General features: G+C 38.6%; 3 protein-coding genes across 4 annotated transcripts; 1 reads left to right on the plus strand and 2 right to left on the minus strand.

Annotated features, from left to right (window-relative positions):
* Window positions 1-886: 886 nt before the first annotated feature.
* Window positions 887-2,177, minus strand: LOC144658957 (histamine N-methyltransferase-like). The gene has a single exon (XM_078519474.1). The coding sequence runs from the start codon at window positions 1,913-1,915 to the stop codon at window positions 1,001-1,003; it is 915 nt and encodes a 304-aa protein (XP_078375600.1). The 5' UTR covers window positions 1,916-2,177; the 3' UTR covers window positions 887-1,000.
* Window positions 2,178-2,548: 371 nt separating this feature from the next.
* On the minus strand, window positions 2,549-10,049 carry LOC144658956 (uncharacterized). Of its 2 annotated transcripts, none has more exons than XM_078519473.1 (6): window positions 9,888-10,049; window positions 9,496-9,638; window positions 8,658-8,877; window positions 7,186-7,409; window positions 5,771-5,973; window positions 2,549-3,556 (listed from the first exon to the last, which is right to left on the minus strand). In XM_078519473.1, exons 1-6 carry the CDS (start codon window positions 9,931-9,933, stop codon window positions 3,475-3,477), a joined length of 918 nt encoding a protein of 305 aa, XP_078375599.1. In that variant the 5' UTR covers window positions 9,934-10,049; the 3' UTR covers window positions 2,549-3,474. The 2 variants fall into 2 exon arrangements, with proteins under 2 accessions (XP_078375599.1, XP_078375598.1); XM_078519472.1 differs by having other exon boundaries at window positions 8,658-8,886.
* A 1,980-nt stretch (window positions 10,050-12,029) lies between these two features.
* On the plus strand, window positions 12,030-24,212 carry LOC144656902 (uncharacterized). Its single transcript, XM_078517148.1, has 3 exons — window positions 12,030-12,320; window positions 21,182-21,428; window positions 22,224-24,212. The coding sequence occupies exons 1-3, from the start codon at window positions 12,171-12,173 to the stop codon at window positions 23,834-23,836; spliced, it is 2,010 nt and encodes a 669-aa protein (XP_078373274.1). The 5' UTR covers window positions 12,030-12,170; the 3' UTR covers window positions 23,837-24,212.
* The last annotated feature ends 612 nt before the right edge of the window (window positions 24,213-24,824 follow it).

Consider the following 24,824-nt stretch of genomic DNA (forward strand, 5'->3'; position numbering starts at 1 on the left):
CAGATTATTGGTTACAAATGCATTCAACCCATACTAACAAACGGTCCACAACAGTTGAGGCAATGTCAGCTATTTGACTTCAACTTTATTACTTCCATCACTTGATAAATAATTAATAAATATTATTAACAAATAAAGTGAGAGGAGTCACAGAAAAGAGAAATGCTTATAGTAGACCCCCGCGGACACTTACAACATAAAAGATACAACATGAAGGAAGAAGAAAAAGAGAAAAATGCCCACTACTTCGCCCGAGAAGATGAAAATTGACTTATTCTTTTTCTTTCAGCTTCAGGCGAGGTGACAAGTGGAACATAATTTTCTATTGATACTATTATTGTTTGATATTTTATGGTGCCCCAGACATGATTCCCTTTGATCACCAAGTGCCTCAGTTCTGCTCCACCTTGCCCCTGAGTCAGGAGGGAGTAGCCCAAACAATATGCCATAGGGAATGTATGGATACACTAAAGTGTAATATAGGCATTTAATAGCATCTGTATACATTCTTAAGTTATGAGGGGTTGATAAATTTTAATTTCACTTGATTGTTGTTGTTGTTGTTTTTTTTGGGGGGGAAGAGGGTCATAGAAAAAAATTGCATATCGAGGAGGGGGCAGGTAAAAATTTCCAATGAAGAAAAGGGGGTCATTATATATAACAGTGACTATCAAACCCTACAAGCCCCCTGGTAAAATTTGAATTTTCAGAACTTCACGAATTTTATTTTGGGCATTCTGCAAGATTGTTAACTATTACAGAAGCCCTCATTACAACACTTAAAAGTATAATTATTTTCAGTGACCCCCCCCCTTACAGACAACCTTACAGACCATATGTTTTTGGCTGGCCTCCCTTTGAAGCCATATTTTTTCATGCCCCCCACGACCTTTACCCACACCCACGACCCACGACAGTCAGCTATACCGGTACAAGCCAATAAGTTGTATGACGACTATGTACGAATCGTCTTCGACAGAAAAATCAATAATCCCAAACGTTACATTCCTTTGAGAATTATGACAGCTCCCATCTTCAGCGTGACCACCTTTTTTCCGTGACCATCGTCAACACTCTCGTTTTCCCAGAAGTTAAGAATTTTTCGTAGATCATCTTTGCTTGCTGTCGCCCTAACATCAACACAATGCGTAAGAAAATCCAGCAGCAGGTTTCCCTCCTGAGATGAACCATCAAAGATTGCTGATACGTCACAGGTTTTTGACTCGCCTGAGCATTCAACGTACTTCCAGCCGTTCTTTTCAGCGACATCTTTTACATCTCTGTTGCTGTAGTAGGCTCCAGGATTTAAAATCATACCTTGGGCAGAAAACGTCCTGCCATATTTTACATAGGCACTCTCCTCGCTTGCAATGATGCATAGAATGACTCCTTTGGTCCCAAGTTCTTTCTCGTAGCAGTGCTCCAGTGCTGCTTCAAGGCCAGTATAGTATAGGCTATGAAAGAAGTGAACTACATCAAATTTCACATCGCCTTCCTTCTTCTGTTCAACATACTCTTGATAAGTCTTCGCGTGCCATTCAAATTCGATGTTTGCTCTTCTCATCAAACTATCAGGCAATTTACCGGTATCTGCTTTCGCACGAAACACTTCTAGCTTATTTTCGTCTGGTTCGATAACACGTTCAAACAACTTAACTTTCTTGTCTTTAGCTCGATGAGGTTTGCTCAGAATCTCTAGGAAAGCCAAGTCGTTGTCACCGTCACCACTTCCAACACTGAAAATACAAAATGGCGATTGATCTTCCAGACGATCGCAAGCATAATCACCGATCAATGCGATAACGTGCTCTTTGATACACTCTAAAGTAAGGCGTCTTGATTCTTGGGCTGCATAAAAACTTTGCAGCGACTTTGAATAAGCTTCAGGACAGGTAATAAGCGATCGACCAAACATTTCGTAGAGATCACAGGAACTTGTGTAGTCACGCAACGCTTCTCCAAACTATAGGGAGCGTTGCGTGACTTGATCTCTGTTCGCCTAACATTTATTCCTGTAGCTAATTCCCAGTCCCATTTGGTTCTATTGATCGGTTGATCGCAACAGAAAGTGGTACAGATCTGTTCAGGCGAGACTGATGTACTTTATCAGATGTCAGATCAATTTCAGCTCACTTCGGGAAAGTTTATTAAATGTGCAATTCCAGAAAATATCCATACCCACCCCATGGAAGGTCACTGGAAATTCTGATGGGGGTGAGGGGTTTAAAAAGCCAAAATTTTTAAAGGAAAGTATGGGCTTGACTGGAATTTCCAGAGGGGTGGGGGGATTTAAACTAAAAAAATCTTCCATGGGAGGGGTATGGATATTTTCTGGAACAACACATTATGGATAGGGGAAGGGGGGGGGTAATGAACATGTTCAGGGGGACCCTGAAAATTTTGGGGTATGTTTTTTTTTTGGGGGGGGGCTCTGAAAAAATGTTGAGATCACAAGGGGGACACTGAATTTTTTCTTTGATATGAACAGAGAAACAAATGAGTATAACAGTCAAATAACAGAGTAACAAATGAGTTTCCAGTCCATATATACAAGAACATTCTTTATTTTGGTTTCATTAACTGTCAGAAGCACCCTCCTTTTCACCGCTGTCCAATGACTTGTGTGAGGAGGGAAAATATGTTGCTTTGTATGTGAAACACCTTGAGAGAGATTAGCTCAAAACAGTATTAAGGACGTGACCTAATTGTTCCAAAGATGAGCACTTTGGTCATAAATACGGACAATCTATCCAATCCAAGCTAGAAACCATCAAAAAGAGCATGAAACAGGGATTTTTGGTTTTTAAGTTGAAGAGAAATGAAAAAAGCAAGAAACGTAAAGTCGAAATCAGTAGGAAGTATGAGGAATATGATTGTCATCTTTTGATTCATTCTGCAACACTACAATCACCCAAATTAAAAGAACTGGATAAATATCTGACAAGACACAACTTGCCTACTGTTGGTAGAAAAGGTGATAAAGTGAAGAGAATCACAGCTGACTAAAGCCACTCCGGTTATAAGAAATGACAAGTCTGACAGTGATTCTGAACACGAGTCTGAATGAATGCATGTGAAATATCATGCTCAATGATCCAAAAAAGCGTGATATTAGCTGCCAAAAATGTTTTCAGCGTGCCACCTTGCCAGATTCTGTTTTGTTGGAAAAGTCGCGACAATTCTCAAGTTTTCCAAAAATATTATTGGCCTAACGTTGCATTACAGATTACGTCATTTTCATGGTCCAAAACTCTCATCGACCATAACTTTAGACCAATGAGCACGCAACAATTTTCTCAGTTATTGTATAAATATAAGAGCTCATTGGCTGTGGCCAATTTTTTCTTTAATGTTTTTTGATTCATTTCTTGCTTGACCTCTGGTGGGGAAAAGGAACTGACAGTCAATAGTGCTGAGCACCTTTCCTTAGGTTTCCCTGCAACTTTTTAGAGCACCATTTGATTTGCTCCTCGGTCACTGAGCAAAGCCCAGAAGTCCAACATCCACCAGCTTTTGTATTTTAGCTCTCATTTCGGCAGTAGCATTCTTTACCTCCCTGTGGAACAATGGAAAGAATACAAAGATAAGATAAAGATAAGATTTTATTTACCTCTCCAAAAATGGTTTTTCAGGGCAAATTACACTAAAATGTTAAAAATGTACAGCTAAAAAATAAAATCATTCTAAATATTAAAAAGGGTTACGTTTAAAAGGGTTCTATGTTTCAATAAAATTCTTCCAAGCGCGACGTTTTATAGCATCCTTAAAAATACTCAAACTATTAACGTCTGTTAGGGTCCTTGGTAGTTCGTTCCAAAGCCGAGTAGCTCTGAATACAAATGACTGCTGGCCTGTAGCTGTTTTGAATAGCGGGACATCCAACTTATTTCGGTGTCTTGTATTGATAGAATGGACGTCAGCTCTAACAATAAATTTGCTGCGCAGATATGCTGGTGCTTGTCCGTGCAAACATTTATAAGCCATTACAGCGTCTCTCACTTCAAGCTGCCAAGCAACCGGCAACCAATGGAGTTGCTTTAACGTAGGGGTGATGTGATCAAATTTCCTTGTTCCGGTGGCAACCCTAGCCGCAAAGTTTTGCACTTTCTGAAGTCGAGCAATGTTTTTCTTTGGTGTACTGGCCCAAACTGATGAACAATAAAACATTTTGCTGAAAACCAGAGAATTGATGGTGGTTATTAGCGTTGGTTTATCAAATAGATGTTTTACACGGTTTATTTGACACAAACTAGCAGAACATTTGGACACTACATCAGTCACATGTTCGTTAAAACTTAGGTGTTCATCAACTACAACACCCAAATCCTTCGCGGAATGTGACGGCCGTATCTCCTTGCCAAGTAAGGTGATGCTAAAATCCTCCGGCATGCATGCTAACATCTGTGAAGTTCCCAGCAATAGCAGCTTAGTTTTATCTGGATTAATAAGAAAGCTATGTGTGCAACACCAGGCGGCAATCTTCTGGAGATCCGCGTTCAACTGAGCTGCAGTCTGGTCTGCTTCCCGGACAGGAAACGACAAGTAGAGCTGCGAGTCGTCGACATAGCTCTTCAGTGAGCACCCGCCAGGGACAGTTGGTAGGTCGTTGATATAGATGTTAAACAATGCAGGTCCCAATATCGACCCCTGAGGAACACCATGTGCTACTATACGGGAATCTGACAATTCACTTCCTATTCTCACTGACTGACTTCTATCTGTCAAATAACTCCTAAACCATCTTACGGCATCTCTCGAAACACCCAGTAAGCGAAGTTTTTTCAGCAAGAGTCCATGTTCAATACTGTCGAACGCCTTTGACAAATCAAGCAGTACTAAGGCTGTAACTTGCTTTCGATCCATCGCCTCAAAGAACAAATCAGTCATAAAGATATTCAGTGTTTCTGTAGAGTGTTGTTTCTTATTTCCGTTCTGGTGTTCGGTGAGACAGTTCCTACGTATCATGTACTCTGTTAGTTGGTTAAGTGCTGCACGCTCACAGATCTTAGACAGAGCTGGCAGGAGTGAGACAGGTCGATTATTATTAGGAATCTCATGATCTCCATCTTTCAAAATTGGTACAACTTCAGATTCCTTCCAAGGTGAGGGAAAAACTGATGTTAAAAGTGAACGATTCACAATGTCTGTTATGACTGTCAGAATCACTGGGAGGGCATCCTTTATTTCCGCCATACTTAACTTATCTTTCCCTGGGGCCTTGTTCGAAGGAAAAGATTGAACAATTTTCCGTATTTCAAAGGATGTAGCTGCTCGAAAATGGAATTCATCTGTTTCAGGTACAATGGGAGTCAAAGGGGACTCATAGGAGGGAAGATTGTTCACTAAAGCAAGCCTCTTTGATTCATCTGCAGCACGAGCCCCTACCGTAGTAAAGAACTCATTAAACTCGTTCGCCAATTCCTTCACATTCTTTGAGTACATCGGCCTTGATTTCTCCTTTGAGGGGATACAGTTACGTATAACCTTCCACCTAGCACTGATACTCTGATTGTCGTCCATCTCCTTCTGAACATATTTCTTCTCTGCCTCGCGTAGTTTTCTCTTAACTTCATTGCGACAACAACGATAGTCATGCCAGTCTATAGCCATGCCTGACTCACAAGCAATTGTGTGTAATCGATCTCTTTTGTCCATGAGTTCTTTAATTTCTGTATACATGTATCTTAACTTGCAAAACAGTTCATGATAATAGTAAAAAAAAAAACTCTCTTAATTTTAGCTCTAAAACTACAACAACAACAATACTCACAATTGTGCTGCTTTAGGATTGGTTTTCATCAAGGTCAATAATCTCTGTATTTGATGATCTTGGAGCACCTTCATGACTTCTGGGTCTGATAAGATTTCCTTCATTTTAGCCTCATCCTCAGGGGAGGGAGGGACAGGAGGTTGTTGCCTTGCACTTGATCTTTCTGTCAGTCCAATATTGGTCTCTTGAGAATTAGCTGGTTTCTATGGAAACATACCACGTGACATTGATTGGACATGCATAGGTTCTGTGAACATCTGGGCCTAGCCTTTTCCAGGCATTCGGTTAGTTGGGAACTAACCGAACGCCTGGAACAGGCTAATCTGGGCCCAGTTGTTGAAAGGGTGGATAACACTATCCACCGGAAAAATCGCTATCCAGTGGATAACTGTTATATACAAAACCTACTTCACTATCCACCATATGGCGATTTAAACAGTGGACAGTTATGGGGCCTGTTATATACCATCACTACAAGTAGTTTCTCCAACAAAGTCCATTCATCAACTAGAGACAGGAGAAGATTGAAAACTCTTCACTGTTTACTAGCAGCAGTGTGCAACAAAATTATGTAGATTTGTGTGACAAATGCAGATTTCCAGCAAACTTCCACTCCAGTTAGCCCAAATAACACTCAAGTTAGCCTAAAAAACACCCTGGTTAGCCTGTTTACAATTAGCTCTCAATAATAGTAAATGAACACAATATATACTTTAAAAAAATTATGCATGTCTGCAGTCTGCATTAATTTGTCGCACACCATACTAGTAGCCATTCATGCAAGTGGTACATTCCTTGCCAATGTACTAAAATCAACTGCTACCCACTAAATCTCAAGTCCAAGAGGCGTCTAAACCCCAGGGGGGTACTCAAGATTTCAAGTGACGGGGATTTTTTTTTATTTTTTTTTTATAGCTCTTTTATTTATTTACACACACTTACATAAAGCTTACATTAACTTACTTAGACTTACATATGGGTACATAAATACAAATACATTTACAAAACTTACTTACATCGACATTACTACGTTAACTACTATGCTACATTTACATTTACACAAAGTCGGAGACTGTAAGTGACGGGGATGATCGAAGGAATTTTCGCCTCAGGGATTTTTTGGGGTAGGAAAATTTGGCAAGTATGTTTTTTTATTTAAGTTGGGATTTTTTGGGTATTACAAACAATCTAAAGATTCGTGGTAGTGCCTTGGCTGCAAAGTTCTGCAAATAAAGTACAAACAAAATAATGTGTTTTAATCTTGATTTATGTGGGGTTAATTTTTGGTCTAGGGATTTTTTTTGGTTTTGTTGGGAAGCCCTAGAGATATTTTTGGGTCTTGATTTTTGCTTCCATTCGATCATCCCTGTCATTTGAAATCCCGAGTACCCCCCTGGGGTTTAAACAATCTTTACCATTTCAGCACTTGCATTCCCAAGCGTGGTGAAGTGCTCCCCTAAAACTCCACTGAAATCCTGAAGAGCTTTCTGCATTTCCGGCTGGCTTTCCAACATGGCCAGTGCTTTCATGGGATCTGTTTGTACTTGAGACAAAGCTGCTGTAAACTTGGGATCCATGAGCATTTTAGCTAGAGAAGGGTTGCTCTCAATTTTCTTTAAGAGATCACCTGTAATCCAATCTATAGTTAACATGTAACAACACAGTCAGTATACCAGTAATTTAAAAAACAAAACAATGCAATGCAAACTGCCTTCTTCTGACTAAATGCAAAAAAATGATTTGCCCTTTATAGTCAACTCTTTGATTTAGACCAAAACTCCTTAAAAGTGAATTTCCTTCCTACTAGCTTAATGGGGAAGTACCAGATATACTCCCTGGTTTAGACTGCCACATTGGATGAGAGACCAACCAGAGCACCCCCACCCAAAAATATTGTGATCAGGAGTATCCCCCCCATAAGTGTGAAATATAATCACACAAAATTGAGACTTTGAAGTGAAAGGAAGTAGATGGGTTATACATTAAAAAAAAAAAAAATTACTATATTTAGAGAGGAAGCCACATCAGCGCTAGCTGGTTTTCATGCGGGTCCTCTGTCCAGGTCGAATTGGAATTTGGAAGTGTTGGTTTTTCAGAAGGGAGGAAAACCGGAGAACCTGGAGAAAAACCCTCGGAGCAAGGCGAGAACCAACAACAAACTCAACCCACATATGGCACCGGGCCGGAATCGAACCCGGGCCACATTGGTGGGAGGCGAGCGCTCTCACCACTGCGCCACCCCTGCTCCCCTATGTATGTGAACATACAAAAAATCAATAGTAGAAGTGTGTGAAATGGGATTGATAATAATTACCTATAAGCAGGGTCCTTTAGTTCTTTGGTTACTTGTTGCCAGCATACATATGCATACAGCAGGTATGAGGCCCTGCCAGGGGGGATCCCGTGTCGCTTGTCTTAATTTAAAAATGCCCCATGTTGCTTTTTTATCGTACTTCACGTCGCTACAGGTCGGTAGTAAAATTGCAGGAAAATTGCTTGTCGTTGTCGGAATTTAAGTTTAACCAAAAGGGTCGTCATTTTTTCGCGATTTTATTTCATGTGCTGTCGCTACATGTCGCTTGTCGGAATTTACCCTAGCAGGGCCTCAGGTATAGAAGATTTTCAGTTTTTATGCTTCTTTGTTTCTGAGTCTCAGTTTAGAGAGCTTCTTATTACAACAAAATTCCTTTCAAGTAACAAGGATGTAGCTAAGATTTCCAACAGGCAAAATTTTTCTTAATCACAGGTGGAAAATTTGGGTCACATTAAAAGAAAGATCTAACCAGACACAGTCTTTTAGCCAGAGGGATCAAGTCCTCAGGTGGTTATTTTCCACCTTCTGCCTATTATTTACATCCCCGAGTAAAGACTGATTATTGTTAAGGACCTTTGTTCTCCAGGCTTGATATGCTAGACTTCATTGCTTCCTGAACTTCTGGTATCTCCATTCCTTTAGCTTTTTGTTCTGGATTTTTGGGCCTGATGACAGGAATATCTGCATCTTTCTTTGCAGGTTTTGATGATGGTGTGGGATTTCCTTTTCTCGGTTTGGGATTTGTTAAAAAACCTTTCTTAAATCCACCAAAAGTCTTCTGACTTTCTGCTGACTTGCAACCCTTAGGTCATTAGGAAGATAAAGATAAAACAACAAGTGAGATTCCATTCAGAGCAACTCTGGTAAAATAATAATTGTCAAATAATCATTTACAGCTCATGTACATATAGAATTAAAGATCAAGAAAAGGAAGCTTTTATCAAACTTTCATTTGGTATGGGGGATGGAGGTGTACCTAGCTGGGAAATAAAAGGAAACAAGAAAGCTTAGTGGGAAGCTGGGGAGGTAGGAATTGTAGGAGAGGTTTCAACGTGTTTAGTAAACAAATTATGATTTCTGTGGGAAGGGTTTAGGATGCAGGAGAAAAATTATAGCAACAGATTATTTCTAACCTCTCCTGTCTACCCCCCCCCCCCCTCAATTTTAATGACAGTCACTCTTACATCACATACCACTATACTTTCTAATTGCCTGATTTAATCACAGTCAACCATAACTGCACTTATTTAGGCTTTTTTTAGCCATGTTTATGAATCGACCCTTGCAGTTTGGTTAACAATAGTTCAAACAGAACCCCTCTTCTCCCAGGCAACCACCCATAAATAACTTGTACACTTATGCATGCCTGGAGTTGGAAAATATATATTAGATATTATTAAGAATTTTTTACCTTAGCTGAAGATTCTGACGTCTTCTTTGGCTCTGTATCTGTAGTTTTTGTTGATTGTTCGGCTGAACTTGTACATGACACATCTTCACGAAGCTTGTTCACTTGGTGAATGAGCTCTGACATGTCTTCCAAAGGAGGGACATCTGAGTGGATTAAAAAAAGAATCCAGGGAAAAGAATTCAACATAAAAAGTTTGCAATCTGTAACAAAGAGGTATACCCTAAATTTCTAAAATAGCTTAGCTTACTCTATTTGCTGTAAGCTTAAATTTCAAACGTTAAAGTTTACATATTTTTTGGTAGTGTTTTAGAGTAAACACAATTTTTACAGTAGTCACAAACCCACAATGAAGTCAATGAACTACAAAAGCTGATCATGAAAAGCATTCTCACCGCTTTCATCCTCGAGATCACATCCCGCTGAGGAACCTTCTGCCATATTCTTGTTTTATAGAAATTAAATTCTAAGACATAGCTGACAATACCCGTATAATAAAGTTTCGTTGATTCTACAAAACTTTTGAAATGCAAACCGTGTGAAACATCAGCACATTTGTTGCCAGGCGTTATCAGAGATGGCCGCGGGGAACTAGACCTTTGTGGATGTACGGGAGCTCTCGCGGGAGCTTGCGAGTAGCACGCGGGATTTCGCGGGTACCAGTTGAGTTCCAGAGGCAAGAGAAAGAAAGCATGCAAATCTCTTCTTTCCTTTCATTCTGGTCTCTTATATTCTGAGCATCGATTCTTGCGACTTAGCTCTTTTGCACCTGCTTTGCAAGGTAGGGAGAAGGAGAAGCGAGGCTGCAGAAAAAAAAAACATTCAACAAAATTTTTCAGTTGTCTTTGTCGTCACCAGCTCACCGGTGGCGAGTTCGCGCAATTGACGTTGCACGTCGCCTTGTTTCAAGCAACCACCAGAAAAATCACATTGCTTTGCTCTTTGTTGAAGACCCGCTGAGGTCGTATTTTAGTTAATCTTAAATTTAACCTTTCAAGAAATTAAAACAAATTAAACCCTTTTTACATTTCGAGAGGATTGGAAGGACAGCAGGAAAATCACAGACTGAAGTGATGGCTAAGAAAAATAATATCAATTCTTCGAAATACAGCCAAAGTTTTATTAAACTAAATCTAGTTTGACGTTTTGACCTTTAATTGTGTTTTGAAGAAATTTTTATCATTATTTAGTCCAACTAGTCTGATAAAAGTTTTGATAGATCAAATAAAGGCTGTTCGTCGCCTCACTTTCTAGCAAGATTATATAGTGTTGATTTTTTTTGTTCTTCTTATATTTTAACCCTAATTGACGACGGTAGAACATTGTCAGTGTTATTTAGATATGTTCGGGAAGAGATTTACTACCTACAAACATCAAATTTATCACGTTTACATGTTCCCAAGCGGAAACGCTTTTGACGTATGGAAATTTTTTGGTTAATAATAAGAAAAAAGTTGACGAATCCAGCGCAACTAAACTCGCTAACGAATTATCCTCAAATTTTTCGATGGAAACCAAATTGTTGAAAAATAAAGAAAAAAACTTAGGAAAGTGTTGAAAGCTATTTTCATCAATGTATTACTAAAAGAAGGATAATGCTCTCCTGCGGTGAATTAAAGAGAATGCTTTTACCTCAGCGAGCTAATTTGGTTTTGACTAATTAAATTCCGGTTCTCTTAATCTTTTTTGCTGTTCAGCTGTTTCTTCTTTCTCGTTTTCATTTTCAATTTTTTTATTAATTTTTCTTTACTTATATCAACTGCCAGAGGAAAATACACAGATCACTGGCATACTCTCTCGTCACTATAAGTGGTGTGTTCGGGGCGAAAAAATTGACGTACCCAACGAATCCTTTCCGAAAAAAATACGGTTAAATTGCGAACAGCGCTGGCTAAATATATGGTCTGTTAGACTATAAGTTTGTAAGTCAAACGAATCCTTCACTGTCTTTAACGTACTCAGTGAGCGTTTAGATTTCAAGCTTGAAGCAAAAAGGATGTACAAGAAGGTCGCTAGAAGAAACGAAATCCAAGCGAACTGATAGCGAGTACACAGTGTACGAAAGGTCCCTGGGAAAACAGAAATCTGAGAAACATTCTTGATACTTGGGAATTTAGACATATGGATCGTAGGTGGTTTATGATACCCTAAAACCAGGAAATAGCGCGAAATAGCCTTTGAATACACGAAGAACAATATATTTACTGCATCATAATGATTTTCAACATACGGAGTAAACCTGGTTCCAATTTGCTTTAATTAGTGACTCGAGTAGGGCTTGATTCATTGGACTCTTTCACAGATGTCTGTTTTCGACATGTATTTAAAAGCTTCTAGTGGCAATGATAGATACTTTTAAAGAAATAAAGAACAAAGGTATTTTATCTAAACAATGTATTAAAAGACTAAAACCTATTAGATGAACAGATGCGTAACAGGCACGCGTTCCCACACTCAAATGCAAAAATAAAAACAACTCAAGCGCCAATAAATTGCCATTTCTTTTCTCTCCTCTGTGGTTTCAAGTAGAACTTTTCTTTGCTCACGGAATGATATTTTCTTTTTCTTCCCGCACAGTAGAGATTTTCTATACGAGTTAACTAAACCGCCTGAAAGAATTTTATTAGTTCCAGCGAAAGAACATTGAAATTCGAATAAGAATTGTCAAAAAGCGCGCGATGTCAAAAATAATATCAGCGCGGAAGGACAGTCGAGTGTGGACGAAATGTTTCATCGCGGAAAACTCTTTTTTCGGTCCGTACCAAGGAGATGTTGCCCAGTTGATTAAAACAGTTCAGTTTCTAGATACACCTTCGACACAATTCAAGGTAAGCACTACTGATTTTTTTTATTAAGTTTAGCTGCATGTTTTACGATATTTTTAACAGCGGGGTCCAACCTCGAAGCCATTAAAATCAACAAGAAAGTTTTCTTTATGGACTTGATGCGGCTATTTTATGGTTTTAATGGGTTTGATTTTCTGTCTCAATGCACTCGAGTGAAAATTGATACAAGCAAAAAGAAAATTCCCAGTGATTTGGGTTAATCTGTAGGTTTTATCCAGACTTATTGGGGTATTATTTCAAAAGAAATTGAGAACAACAGAAAGTCTAATTTTCATACAAACTACGGGATAAAAAAGATTCTAATACTGCTTAGCGTCCCTTCAAAGGTTTTCTTTCAGTAACACACGGCAGATTTTCATCTTAAATTGAAATTACATAAAATATGCTTAATAGACGAATTAGTGTCAAACCTAAGAATACAATACATGGTTTTGCAAATCGCGATTTAAGTTAACGATTCAGACTTTTTATACGGTTTTCGGGATTTCAAGCGAAAAAAATGAAAAGTGTTTGAAACGGAATTTTTTTTTATTAAAAGTAGAAAATAAATTCTGTTTTCACTTGAAGCGCTAGATAATGCAAATTTATTAAAAATTCAGTTTGATTTTAATTCAGTTTATGTGTAAAGCTATAAAGGAAAATAGCAACAAGAGAAAAATGGTATGAATTCAAGTAGAAAATTATGACTAAAATAATTAAGAACATTCAGAGAGCTAGTAACCTATAAAATGAACTTTTACGGAACACAAGTCATACACTGAACAATACACCAGTAAAACTTGTTTTCGAACTTAAAAACGAATGACAAGTTTTTCGCTTTGCCTTTGACTAAGGTATACTTCAGAAATACTTGTACCAAGTTCGACTTTCGACTGAAATTCAAACTTATTTTAACCGAGTCAGTTGTCGCTCACGAATTACAGGGTATCTTAATGTCTCTATAATAAAACATGTAATAAAATGTTTATGCATCATTTATGTGCGTCAGTAGAATGAGTGGTCGGTCTGGCCACGTTCGCATCAGGGTGCGCTCCAGTGAAGTAGATTTTAATTTCAAGTTCAACAGCGCCAGAGAAAGAAATCTCGCAACGTCGACCTTAAAACTTACCTTCTTTGACTCGAACTTTCAATTGTTCAGTTTAGCTTGTGACTGGCTTAGTTTATAAATACTGAATTCACTGTATAACAGTAGTTATATTAAATTTCTTTTACGCGCCGTCCTTGTTAAGTTTGATTTTTACGGTAACTGGTAACACGTTATAAGTTTTGATGATAGCCTTTTTTTAACGATTCGTATGTTTTATGTAATTCCCTTGAACCACTCTTGTTTTTTTCGTTACGTGAACAGGGTAAACTTTAATAGACAAATCTCCAACAATTGAATTCACTGTTGAAATCAAACTTCCTGCGTTGAAGTGAAAGAAAAAATTAAACCCTAGAATTAAAACTGGCGACTTAATAGTATTATTGAAGGGAGGGGTGGGTGGTAATGACTCCCGTGCTGTTGATAGCTTGCCTAGAATATCGGTGTCCCAAAATCTACATTTAATGTTCCTCTTTATTGCGTGGGACCAAACTGGAAGTTTTTTCATAGTCACTCCACATTTTCAGTATGTGATTATTTATATCCGATGCATTGATCCGGCCCTCTAATGTTGTCCTAAAAATACTTAAATTTATAAAGTTTTACAAATCTTGGGAGTCGATATTTAATTTAAATTTCGTGGGTGATCAAAGATCAGAGATAAGAAGCAAGAATACATAGATTCTTCAGTTAAATTTTTACCTTTACTTGGAGGAAAAGGTGCGAACGTAAGAAAAATACGGGATTGACATAAACTCCTTATTTTATGGCACTGAAAAGATTGGAAACTGAAATTGAAAACAGAGACACGAAGAAGTTGTTTTCATCTTCTGTGACTTTTAGAGACGCTAGCATATATTTTAAACGTGATTTAAGCTTGAAAAGATACTCAAATACATGTAATAAGAAACTGAACAAAATGGTTTGATTGACAAATAACACGAACGGACTGAGAAGCGAGGATGTTTAACGATGGCGAACCGAGAATGGAATATAGATTATAATGGGTAAATTAGAAACATGAAGCCATTTAAGTTTTGAACTGTTTAATTGACTAGGATTCGCTTGTACTTTTAATCACTATTTGAAGTTACTGAACTTGCCGTAAAAGCCTTAATTCCCACAAATTAGATAAGCGTTTTCTGCATTGTTTTCTATGGCTTCTGTGGGCCTGTCGGTCAGTTGTAAGAGAAAGAGCTAGAAACAACCGTTCTGTTAGTCAGATGGTCTGCGGTATAAAATTTTCTTTTATTATATTGTAACAGTCATTCCCCGCACTTTGCTAGCTACACTAAGTTCAGTTCAGTTCAGCATGATGTTAGTGAACTGACTTAAATATGGCGGGCAACAGTTCATCTTGCAGAATATTGACTTTCATCATATTTTGTCGCTTCAATTTCGGTAGAAATTTCAGTTCCTCAGAGAACTTTATAAAGTAAATAGCACTAAAAGTAAACATTACTCGATAAGTGTGCCTTCCATTCAAATATTTACTAGCACTTAAGCTACGTTTTCACTCTACCAAGTCAATTAGCCTCGGTTTTACGGATTTTTATTCAGTTTTCGCAGCAGAACTTGAATTGCAATAATACAGATCAGTTGTTAGAGGAAGGGACTTTTTTGGTATTCTCTAAGATAACTGACGAAATTAACGGCACACAAGATTGAAACATACAAAGGTCTGTTTTAGATCGAGATGTATTTGTCATGCATGTGTTAATGAGTTCTGTGGCAACTTTTAATAGCAGACATACTTTAATACAACTTCAAAACATATGGGCAGTTCTCATCGCGCGGTGTTAATAGCTATCAATATGCAGGTTTAAAATTTTGATCTACTTTCGAAGTGAGAAAAATGAAAAGGGGCTAGCCGAGGCGTAAACGATATTAATTAGCAATAGTTTTGCGTTTCAGAACTAAAGTTACATGTAATTCAGCCTCGCGCCTCTTCTATAACAGCGTAAACCCTTCGTAAAGAAAAACATCTGTTTTCGACTTGACTTGGAACAGTTCGTTGGAATAGCGTTTACAGATAGAACATAATAGAACAAATAACACAGAAAGTAATGTATTTATAAAAAAACGATGCAACACAATAGCAGAACAGGAGAAACACATCTCAAAAACAAAACCTAAACAAAAACAAGTTTTCTGTCAATCTTCTCAGCAACGTGTTGAATTTAATTTGCTTCGCGCGTTGCAACTTTTCCAATCTCACCCCTCCCGTCTTACAGTGATGCGCTGAGAGGGCATGTGTTCAAAAGTCCAGAAGCAATATCTTTGATGACAGCTTTTAAGATCTTGTTTGAGAATCAAACATTTGGTGTTCAGTGACAGCGCCATTAGATGGCGGACTTTTGTAACAATGTATAAAAGCATTTCACACTTAAACAATGCAGTTTTTGAGTGGGCGTCATCTCGACCTCATTTAGTTCATACTCAAGTTCACAAGGCTATTGTCGTTTGCCATTAAAAGGAAAAAAGTCATAAAGCTTCGACTTCATGAAAAAACCCTGTAAATTGGACGTTTTCTTGAGCAAAACAAGAAGTAACGTTTTTGGTGGAATAAGGTTATTTTGGCGGTATAACACTGAAGATGACTATCTCAGTTTGTCTAAATTTCTGTCAGCTTAAGTCTCTCTCAAGCTTTCTTGACTAGGTCGATCGCACAAGACAAAGTCGAGATGCTATTGTTTCATATCATGGAAATAAGTTCACTTTGTCGAGGACACATTTCTTGCAGAAGTTACCTCTTCAAATTTTCACAACTTCAAAATTCAAAGAAAGCAATCAGAATTTTAATAGATTGAAACTGGTTTAAATAAAATAGATTGAGCGAAAATAATTTCGTCGAGGAAACTGAAATAATGAGAAAATTAAGTAAGCGAGATCGAATGGTAAAAAACAGTGGTATTTTGTCAGGTTTGCCAAAAAATGGAATGAAACAATGTAAATTTTATTCGAAGTGCAGTTCGAGAGAAAATATTGCTTGTAATTTGTTACTATTCAGATATTAGAGAAAACCTGTTTCCATCGGCGAGAAGTGATCGCAAATTTAGCTTTTCTGGATAGCAAATAAAACTCGCTGAATGTCAAAGAACTAAGGGTTCTGACGATAATGGTGCAAAGTGTTGTTCTTTTGATAAGTGAGACAAGAAACTTCCTCTGATTTGTTTTATTTATTTTTCGACGCGTGATGGGAGCGCGAGGCAAGCGCGTGGCTGCACGACATGCATCTCAGCTCTGCGCGCGTGAGTGTTGCTCACTCCGCGTGCACTACGCGCGCGTGTGTTATTCACTCCGCATGAAGTACGCGCGCAAAGGTCTGGCAAAACGAGGAAACATGCTTTCCGTTTTGCCAGGCCTTAAAGTCTTCTTTCGCTATCTCAGTAACGACCCCAGCCTTTGATTAACAGAAATTTGGAAGGTTCTAGGGATGATAGAAAGGTTAATAGTTTAAACCGTTGTAAAAAAGAACGTTAATGGACCATGAAAGAGGAAGGAAGTTTTTTTGGTAAGATAGAAGTAAAATAAAACAAAACAAGGGATTGCTCTTCAGAGTTACCGAGCTAAAACTAAAACTAAGCTAAAACCCTGTTTATTACCATTGGTCAATTATTTTCTGAATCGCGAAGAAATTATTGAAATTATTGTCATGTCTGCCCAACTACACAATGTTCTTTAACACATGTTTGTATTTGAATGAACTCGCATTTTAAGAGTGACTTTTACGAACGGCCGAGCAAGAATTTGATTTCCTGGCAGAAATTGGAAAATCGATTTTTCTTCGTTCTTTGCTCATTATTAGCTGTAAGGTAGATAAGAAACCTGATGTAGTTTGTTTCCCCTAGAGGTCTTCTAATTTTAAGAAAACAAAGAAAATCGATTTCGGTGGTCGAAGTCACAAATTTCCTAACTTTTAAACCCGAAATTAGCTATTATGAACACTACTCGCGTTCGCTTACAAAACCGCGCAGAGAAATTTGGTCGCTTCCTATCAACATAAAAACTCTTTTTCTTTCGCTAGAATATAATTTCAGGGCTTTAGCGCAACTCTTCCAACTGAAAAAAATGAACTGACGAGGAATGCTTTTTACGATAACAAAAATTTGAATGAAATAGTAATTTTCAACGGCAGTATTTAGCATGTGGTATAACATTAATTTTTTTCAATTCTTGCTCAAACGTGCATACAGATATTCTTATTAAACATACCTGAGAATTGGCTCGGGTTATTGGAAAGATTCTCACTTAGAGGGAATCAAACTTCGGCAAATTTTCACAGCATGACCGTAAACTGTGTAAATACTTCTAATTGCCAAACGCCACGATAATGATTGTTTTACCCCCAAATGCTCGTCTTTCCTTCTTCTTGCCGAATGTTCCATTGCAAAATTCCCTTTTCAACGAAAGAGTGAGATAAAAAAGCCAACCTGGGTCAATTAAGCTGATTAAGGTCCATTTTGATCGCAAAACCACTTCGCCATTTTGCCACAACTTTAGATTTGTGACTTACGTGACATAATACAAGTGACATGAAACACGATATTGTGACGTAAGTGAGTCTGCGCAGTAAGAGCTCTGGGGTCGAGAATGTCACGGAGTTAAAATAACGCAAAACAATTCTCCAGCACCGCCAACGCAGTTTGAGGAAGCAAATTGATCGTTCTGGAGTTCTGTACACACTTTCGTCAAGAGAAAAGAACCACGATAAAGGAAAATTGCTAAGGATGAAGATGCAAAAGGAATTTCGCGTTTAACAGTTGCTTTGTTGTATTTTGGAACCAAGAAATGTTTAGCTGTCAGTTAGGCTATTTTGATCGATATCACAACATTTTGTGGGACTACGATGCATTGGTAAATATGCTGCCTTCAACAACCCGAGCCAATTCTCAGGTATGTCTTAGATAAACATTTACATGTGTGTTTAAACGACAATTGAGAAAATTTGGAGTTATACCACATATGAAATAATTCCGTTGAAAACTGCCGTTTAATTCGACTTTCTAGTATCGTGTAAAGTATTCCCCACCTTTTTAATTATTTCAGTTCGAAGAGTTTTGCTTAAGCCCTGAAATTATATTTTAGCGAATGGAAAAGAGTGTCTCTGTTGATAGAAAGCATCCAAAGTTCTCAATGTGGCTTTGTTTGTGAACGCGACGAGAGTTAATGATAGCGAATTTCGGGTTGAAAATTGTGTCACTTTGAGGCTCCGATCACGAAAACTGACTTTGGTTTTTTTTCTCGAAATTAGAAGACTTCTGGGGGGAACAAAATACATCAGGTTTCTTATCTACCTAAAAGCTATTAATGAGCAAAAAAATGAAGGAATTTGATTTTTCAATTTTCTGCCAGTGCAAGCGCGGTTTTTATTTAAAGTCCTTCTTAACTGTCCTTTGTTTTATGACAAAAATAAACACATTTGTTCCATTCTAAACAGAGAAAGCCAAGTTTAAGTTCAATTTAAGTTCAACAAAAGGAAAACGAAAACTTTCATGTACTTCAGTTACTTCAGAGCTAACTTCCTCGTCTCAGTGGAATATTCTTTGCATACACGCATCAATTTCCTGATATCTTAATATCCGACCAATGATTTGCTTTTCTAGTTGATCCCTTCGGATGTGTGTAAGGGCCATGTTTTTGCCCAGTTCCTGAGCTACTAAGTAAAGAGTTGAGTGGAAAATATAACCAGTGAATATAAAATAATTCTCTTATTCCTAAAGGTGATTTCCATCTGTCGTTTCTCGTTTAATACATTGCCAATAGAGTATCAGGCAAACAGTTTATGAGAATAAAGAACATTGTAAACAAAAGGAAATTGTTTTGATAAATCACTACGTACGGCAAACTAATATTTTAAAGTTGGAATTTTCATCGGTGAAAAAGTGTGGAGCGACTGTAAAATAACTGACGAGAGAATAGGGGCATAGCATTCTTCCTTCGCTGTTGTTTCGACCGTGCTAATTTGCTAAAAGAAAACTGCAGTTTCTGTTTCTCCAATCGCTGAACAATGGTAGGAACAGTAGTCGTAACAGATAAGTTTTTTCCGTGTTTGTCTGCACAAGTTCAAGAAGACAACCTGAACTCAGTTTTCAGTTTGCATTTTGAATATTCGCTCTAGAGCGAGTGCCTTCAAATCGTGTCGGTTACCGTTGCCAAGAGACAACCTTCGCACTCTTCACAAACTGTTTAAAAGTGCATTTGGCTGCGGATGGCTCGGATGGAAATGGATTGCAATTTGAACCGTTAGCCAACGTTTTCAAGTTGTTTCCGCACGCCTTCAAAAAAAATCGTTAATTATAGCTGAAGTTTGATTTCAATCCCTAAATAAATAATTTAAAGTTCATATATGTAAGAGATAAATACCGAGAACGGAGGTATTAATCCATATACATCCCTCGGGCCTACGGCCCTCGGGATGTATATGGATAAATAAGGGATGTATATAGATTAATACCGACGTTCGAGGTATTTATCTGACTTATTTTATGATATTATTCATGAGGGATCATTATATAAAGCCCGTTTCCAGCAGGACAATAGCTGTCTAATTAGAGGTATTTCGGCTCCGACCGTAAACAACATAGTCTTTCTTTTGTTTTGTGCGGCTTTCTCAGAATGTCCTGTTCGTTCGATTTTCACGATTTCGCGACCCACTGTGACTTGTCAAGCGGCTTTTTGAATAACACAAGGCTGTTTTGATGATTTGTTTTTCTCTGTGTGATGTTTACAACAAACGGGTTAGTGTGTTTTGTACAGTGTTCATAACGTACGAAGAAAAACCTCCAGAGAAACGGCAAGGCCATTTTACGAAGAGTTGAACCAGCGACAGGAACATGGTTAATGTGACTCAAGCTTCCCAGCGAAACCGAATTCCAGATAAGTTGTTAGGAAACGTTTAGGAATGCCATGTTTTCAAGAATGAGACGCGCGTTGTTGTATTCAAACAAGATAATCAAGCAGAAGAAATTTTCAACTGAGGCAATATGCAGCTACATGTACAAATTCAACTGAACTTAGCAAATCGCTTATGTCGATTTTGTTTTTTCGTGAATTTTATATTTCCAAAATAAATTTAGAAACAGAAGAAGGCTTTCTAAATTTCAAAAGACTTAAAATTTTAGGAAAATTAAACCTAAGAAATGTTTGGGCTGCCTATACGGTGAAATTGTTTTGTATTAGGTTGCTTTTAAAACTTAATCGTTGGAAATGTAAAGTTTAATTTGTCCAGTCAAGGGTTTGATTTGATCAGGAAAAGATTAGTCGTAGCCTAGAATATTAATGAGAGGTTTAACAAATTATACAGAAACATCCCTCGTTTGAGGTCTTTATTTGTATAAATCCCCGAAAGGAGGGATTTATACAGATAAATCCCTGAAATGAGGGATTTATACAGATAAATCCCTCATTAATAATCATAAATTCAATTCATAAGCCCCGCTCTTCCCTGCTACATTATCAAGCCCTCCCCGGACTTTCAGATAGTTAATATTCATTAGGGTTGTAAGTTAAATAAAGTTTGTTGAATAACAAAAGAAAATGTGTCAATCATGAAATAACTTCCGTTAAATGTTAAAAGATAATGTTTTTCATGGGTAAAGTTGCCTACAACTTAGACCAAAAAACTGCGAAATCCCCGTGACATAGTCAGTTTAAAGCCGCACTATGTAGGTTCCGGCTTTCTTCCTATTTCCAAGAAAATTTTCACGCGGGCAGAAATGACAAACCAACCAAACTAAGCTTTTTTTTTCTTTTGTAGGCGTCAGACGAAAGAGATTTTGACGAGTACGATTTGTTGGACGGCGATTCCTCGTGGATGTCCAGGGTGGGTCCTGCGCGATTCCAGGAAGAGCAAAACATGGAAGCGATTCGAACTTCCGACGGCGATCAAATCTACTTCAGGACCACAAGAGACATAACGCCTGGGGAAGAACTGCGAGTCTGGCTGGCTCCGCCTTTAGAAGAAGAATATGGACTGCGACGGATTTCAGAGGAGGGATTTAAAGGTTAGTTGACCGGCTCGATTTTCAGGAATAACTTTCGCCCGAAAAGAAAAAAATAATAGAGGAAGAAGCAAGACGAAAATTTTCTTCGCAACTCTAAGTATAATTTGGTTGATTCATAGCATTTTGCATTAATACAGTAGAATCCCGATGTCTCGAGCCTCCAGGGGAGATGAAATTGCTTCATGAAATCGCGAGGTTCGAGATATCGGATGTAAAATTACAGAGAAGTACTGTCCAAGGGAAAGGAAGATTATAATTGCTTTGAGAAATCGGGAGTTTCGGGAAAACGAGTGTTAAGAAATTGGTATTTGATGTATTTTGAAAGCTCGCCATATAAAATACACCTTAGTAAAAGGGCCCTAATTTTCCGTACCTCGCAATTGACCACTCATATTTGTTCCTTGAGAGGTCTGGTACATGCCGCAAATTTTTGCCGATTAAAGAAAGACGCATAGATCATTATCTTACGCACCACGATCTACAACAGGAAAGTGTTTTTATCGTTTTCCGCAATGCCAGGTCTGAGTTAAAACGGGCTGTATATTCCAACATTATTTACTAGGATGCTAAAGAGGAAGAGTCGATCTAGTCTATGAAACTTTGCCAGTTTTTCCTGGGGGGGGGGGGGGTAGAAAAGACACTATCCTTTCCCTCCCCCTTCTTTTTCTCGCTAGCTGTCCTTCCTTCTTAATCTATCTCTGACCTGCATGAAAAGGTATTAACAGCCTGGTGCTAATCAAAATTTCGTTTCAACTATAAAATTTTTCTTACGTGTATTAACTTATCTTGTTGTAGATTATCGGTGGAACTGCCAACACTGTCAAGAGACTTTCCAATCGTCCCGGGCCTTTTCGGCTCACACGACTTATGGCTGCAGCGAGCAGGACTCTGGCAAAAGCTCACGAGAGACAATAACTGACAAAGAGGCAGACAGCGATGGCTTAGAACAAAATGACGACGCCAGGTTCAGGAGGAAAATTTCACCAGGCCAATCCAAAGTGATAAGAAGCGAATATGAAGAGGGAGGTGTAAAGTTTAAGGAAACCACTGCCCAGAGGCGCTCACCCGACGACATTACCCCGAGGATAAACGGACAATCTTCGGGTGCATTCGGCCATAGAAGTGTCTTGTCAAATCCCAAACTAGCGAGTCTGATTTCAAGCTTTTCACGGCCTCGCTTTCGCAAGTTTGCAAACGAGGCGCAGTCATTAGCTGAATACCACAAGCAAGAGTTTCGAAAGAAATTCCAAGGAAACGAGCACTACCTTCGAAAACATCTTTATCGCGAAAATATGGAGAGGAAACGGTCAACAAAATATAGGCGCGCGTTAATGATGAAAGAAGACAGCGAATATGCCTTGGACGATGATGAAGACGAGCTGCATATCAAAGAAGAGAAGGATGAATTTATAAACTGCTTTAGTGACGATTACATGTTAGATCGGCATAAAAACAGTGCCTTTATTCCTTCATCGCCAGAGAGTGAAGTTTTCCGAAATGGAAACAGGAAGAACGCTTTAAGATATAACTTTCAGAGTGAACATCTGCCATTAAACGACTCTTTTAACTCCTATTCTAATATCAAGAGCTCGACGGAATCAAAACTGTCATTTATGACCCATGGCTACCCAACCTCCAACGGTCACGAAAATCTGCGTGCGCAAGAGGAACACTTGTCACGTGAAGCGGCTCGCGAATGCACGTGCCAACACCGTGACGGCTCACGTGACATTTCGAAACCGTGTAAAAGCACAACCGCCAATGAAGAGCTGGAGACAAATAGAACCGAAGAAATGGCCGCTGAAGGGAATGAAGAAAATCGTGCGACGCTCAGAGAAGAGTTAGATCAGAACATTTGTCGTTCAAACCAACTCAACCAGTTACTTCCAGGGGCGAACTTTTCTAGACTTGGAACGTACTTTGCCTATCAGAGAATGCAACAAGATGCAACTTTCCGACAACGCTTGCAATGCCATTGCTATTCATCCCCTTCACTACACGAGCCAACCGAGAATCTAACGCGCTATCACGAGTCTGCGTTCTTTGTCGACCCATTGTACCGCTACTCCAACTATCCGCGCATGCTTCCTTTCTTTGCGCAACACGCCGCAAACACACCCCAGGCTTCCCCGCGAAATCAGGGTTTCACTTGTGAATACTGCGGGAAGGTTTACTGCCGAAAATACGTACTGAAAATCCACATGCGTACACACACGGGATTCAAGCCGCTCCGATGCAAAGTATGCGACAAGTCGTTCAGCGATCCAAGCAACATGAAGAAGCATGTGAAACTACACGAGACAGAGGACACTGTTCACAAATGTCGACATTGCGGCAGAAACTTTGTGCGCTATAGAGGCTTGCTGAATCACATCAAGTCAAAGCATTCTGAACACGTGACTCTATAATGAGAACCTCAAAACGAACAATACAGTGAAACAGTTCCCAAGGTGACGAGGTTGAACTTTTTATTTCATTATTATACTGTATAATGTAAAAAACAAATTATTTTTCGAAACAGATGTCATTCCAAGCGGTGCATTAAATAGGCTTGGTTCTTCGTCATTTCTTTAACATAACCAGTTGAGCGTGAACACTTTATAATAATTTAAGTGACGCCTTCTTCAAATCGCGAATATTTATCTCGTGTGAATTTCATATGGTAAAAATACACTGATCAATGTTATAAACACCCTCACCAACAAACTCAAAGCTCAAAATATCAATTCTCTTTCTGGTTTGAGTACACTCTCTTAATGCTAGTTCTAAGAATTTGCTAATAAATCAGGCTAGTTCTAAGAATTTGCTAATAAATCAGGCCCCGGTTATTCAAAAGATGGATAATGCCATCTACCGAATAAATCACTATCCGGTGGATAGCACAGTTTGTTTTGTTAACACTTACGGCCTGTTTACATAGAGGGAGGGTGCCCAGGCTAACCGAGTTAAAAAGTAAAAGTTTTTCAGAAATGTAGTGTTTGTATGTGGCTGGGACCACACACTTACCCTCTTACGGGAGGTTTGACTGTAGGCACGGTGGGGTGGGCGCGGGCAACGGTACAGCCGCCGCCTCAGGTGCCTCGCACGTTTGCAAACGACCGTGAAGTGCAGCGCAGGTAATACTAGATCATGTCCTCAGTTTTCTGTTCTTTACTTAAGACCCCCTGGGTGTAGAAGTGTTTGTTATTGTAGGCTAATTCACATTTGTCAAGTATTTGAAGTATCTCCAGTACTGCATATAGACCAAATAAAAGAAACGAAAACGATATGCCATGTAAAAACATCCTCAATCGTCAAAGAGTTAAGGAAACTATTTAAGACATTTTGAGTACTTCCATATCACTGGAGCTAAAAAGTATATTCACAACACTCGTTGAAATAAACTGACTTCTGCTA

Source organism: Oculina patagonica, chromosome 6 (genome assembly GCF_052425735.1).
Source record: "Oculina patagonica isolate OP01 chromosome 6, crgOcupat, whole genome shotgun sequence".
NCBI classification, from domain to species: Eukaryota; Metazoa; Cnidaria; class Anthozoa; order Scleractinia; family Oculinidae; genus Oculina; species Oculina patagonica.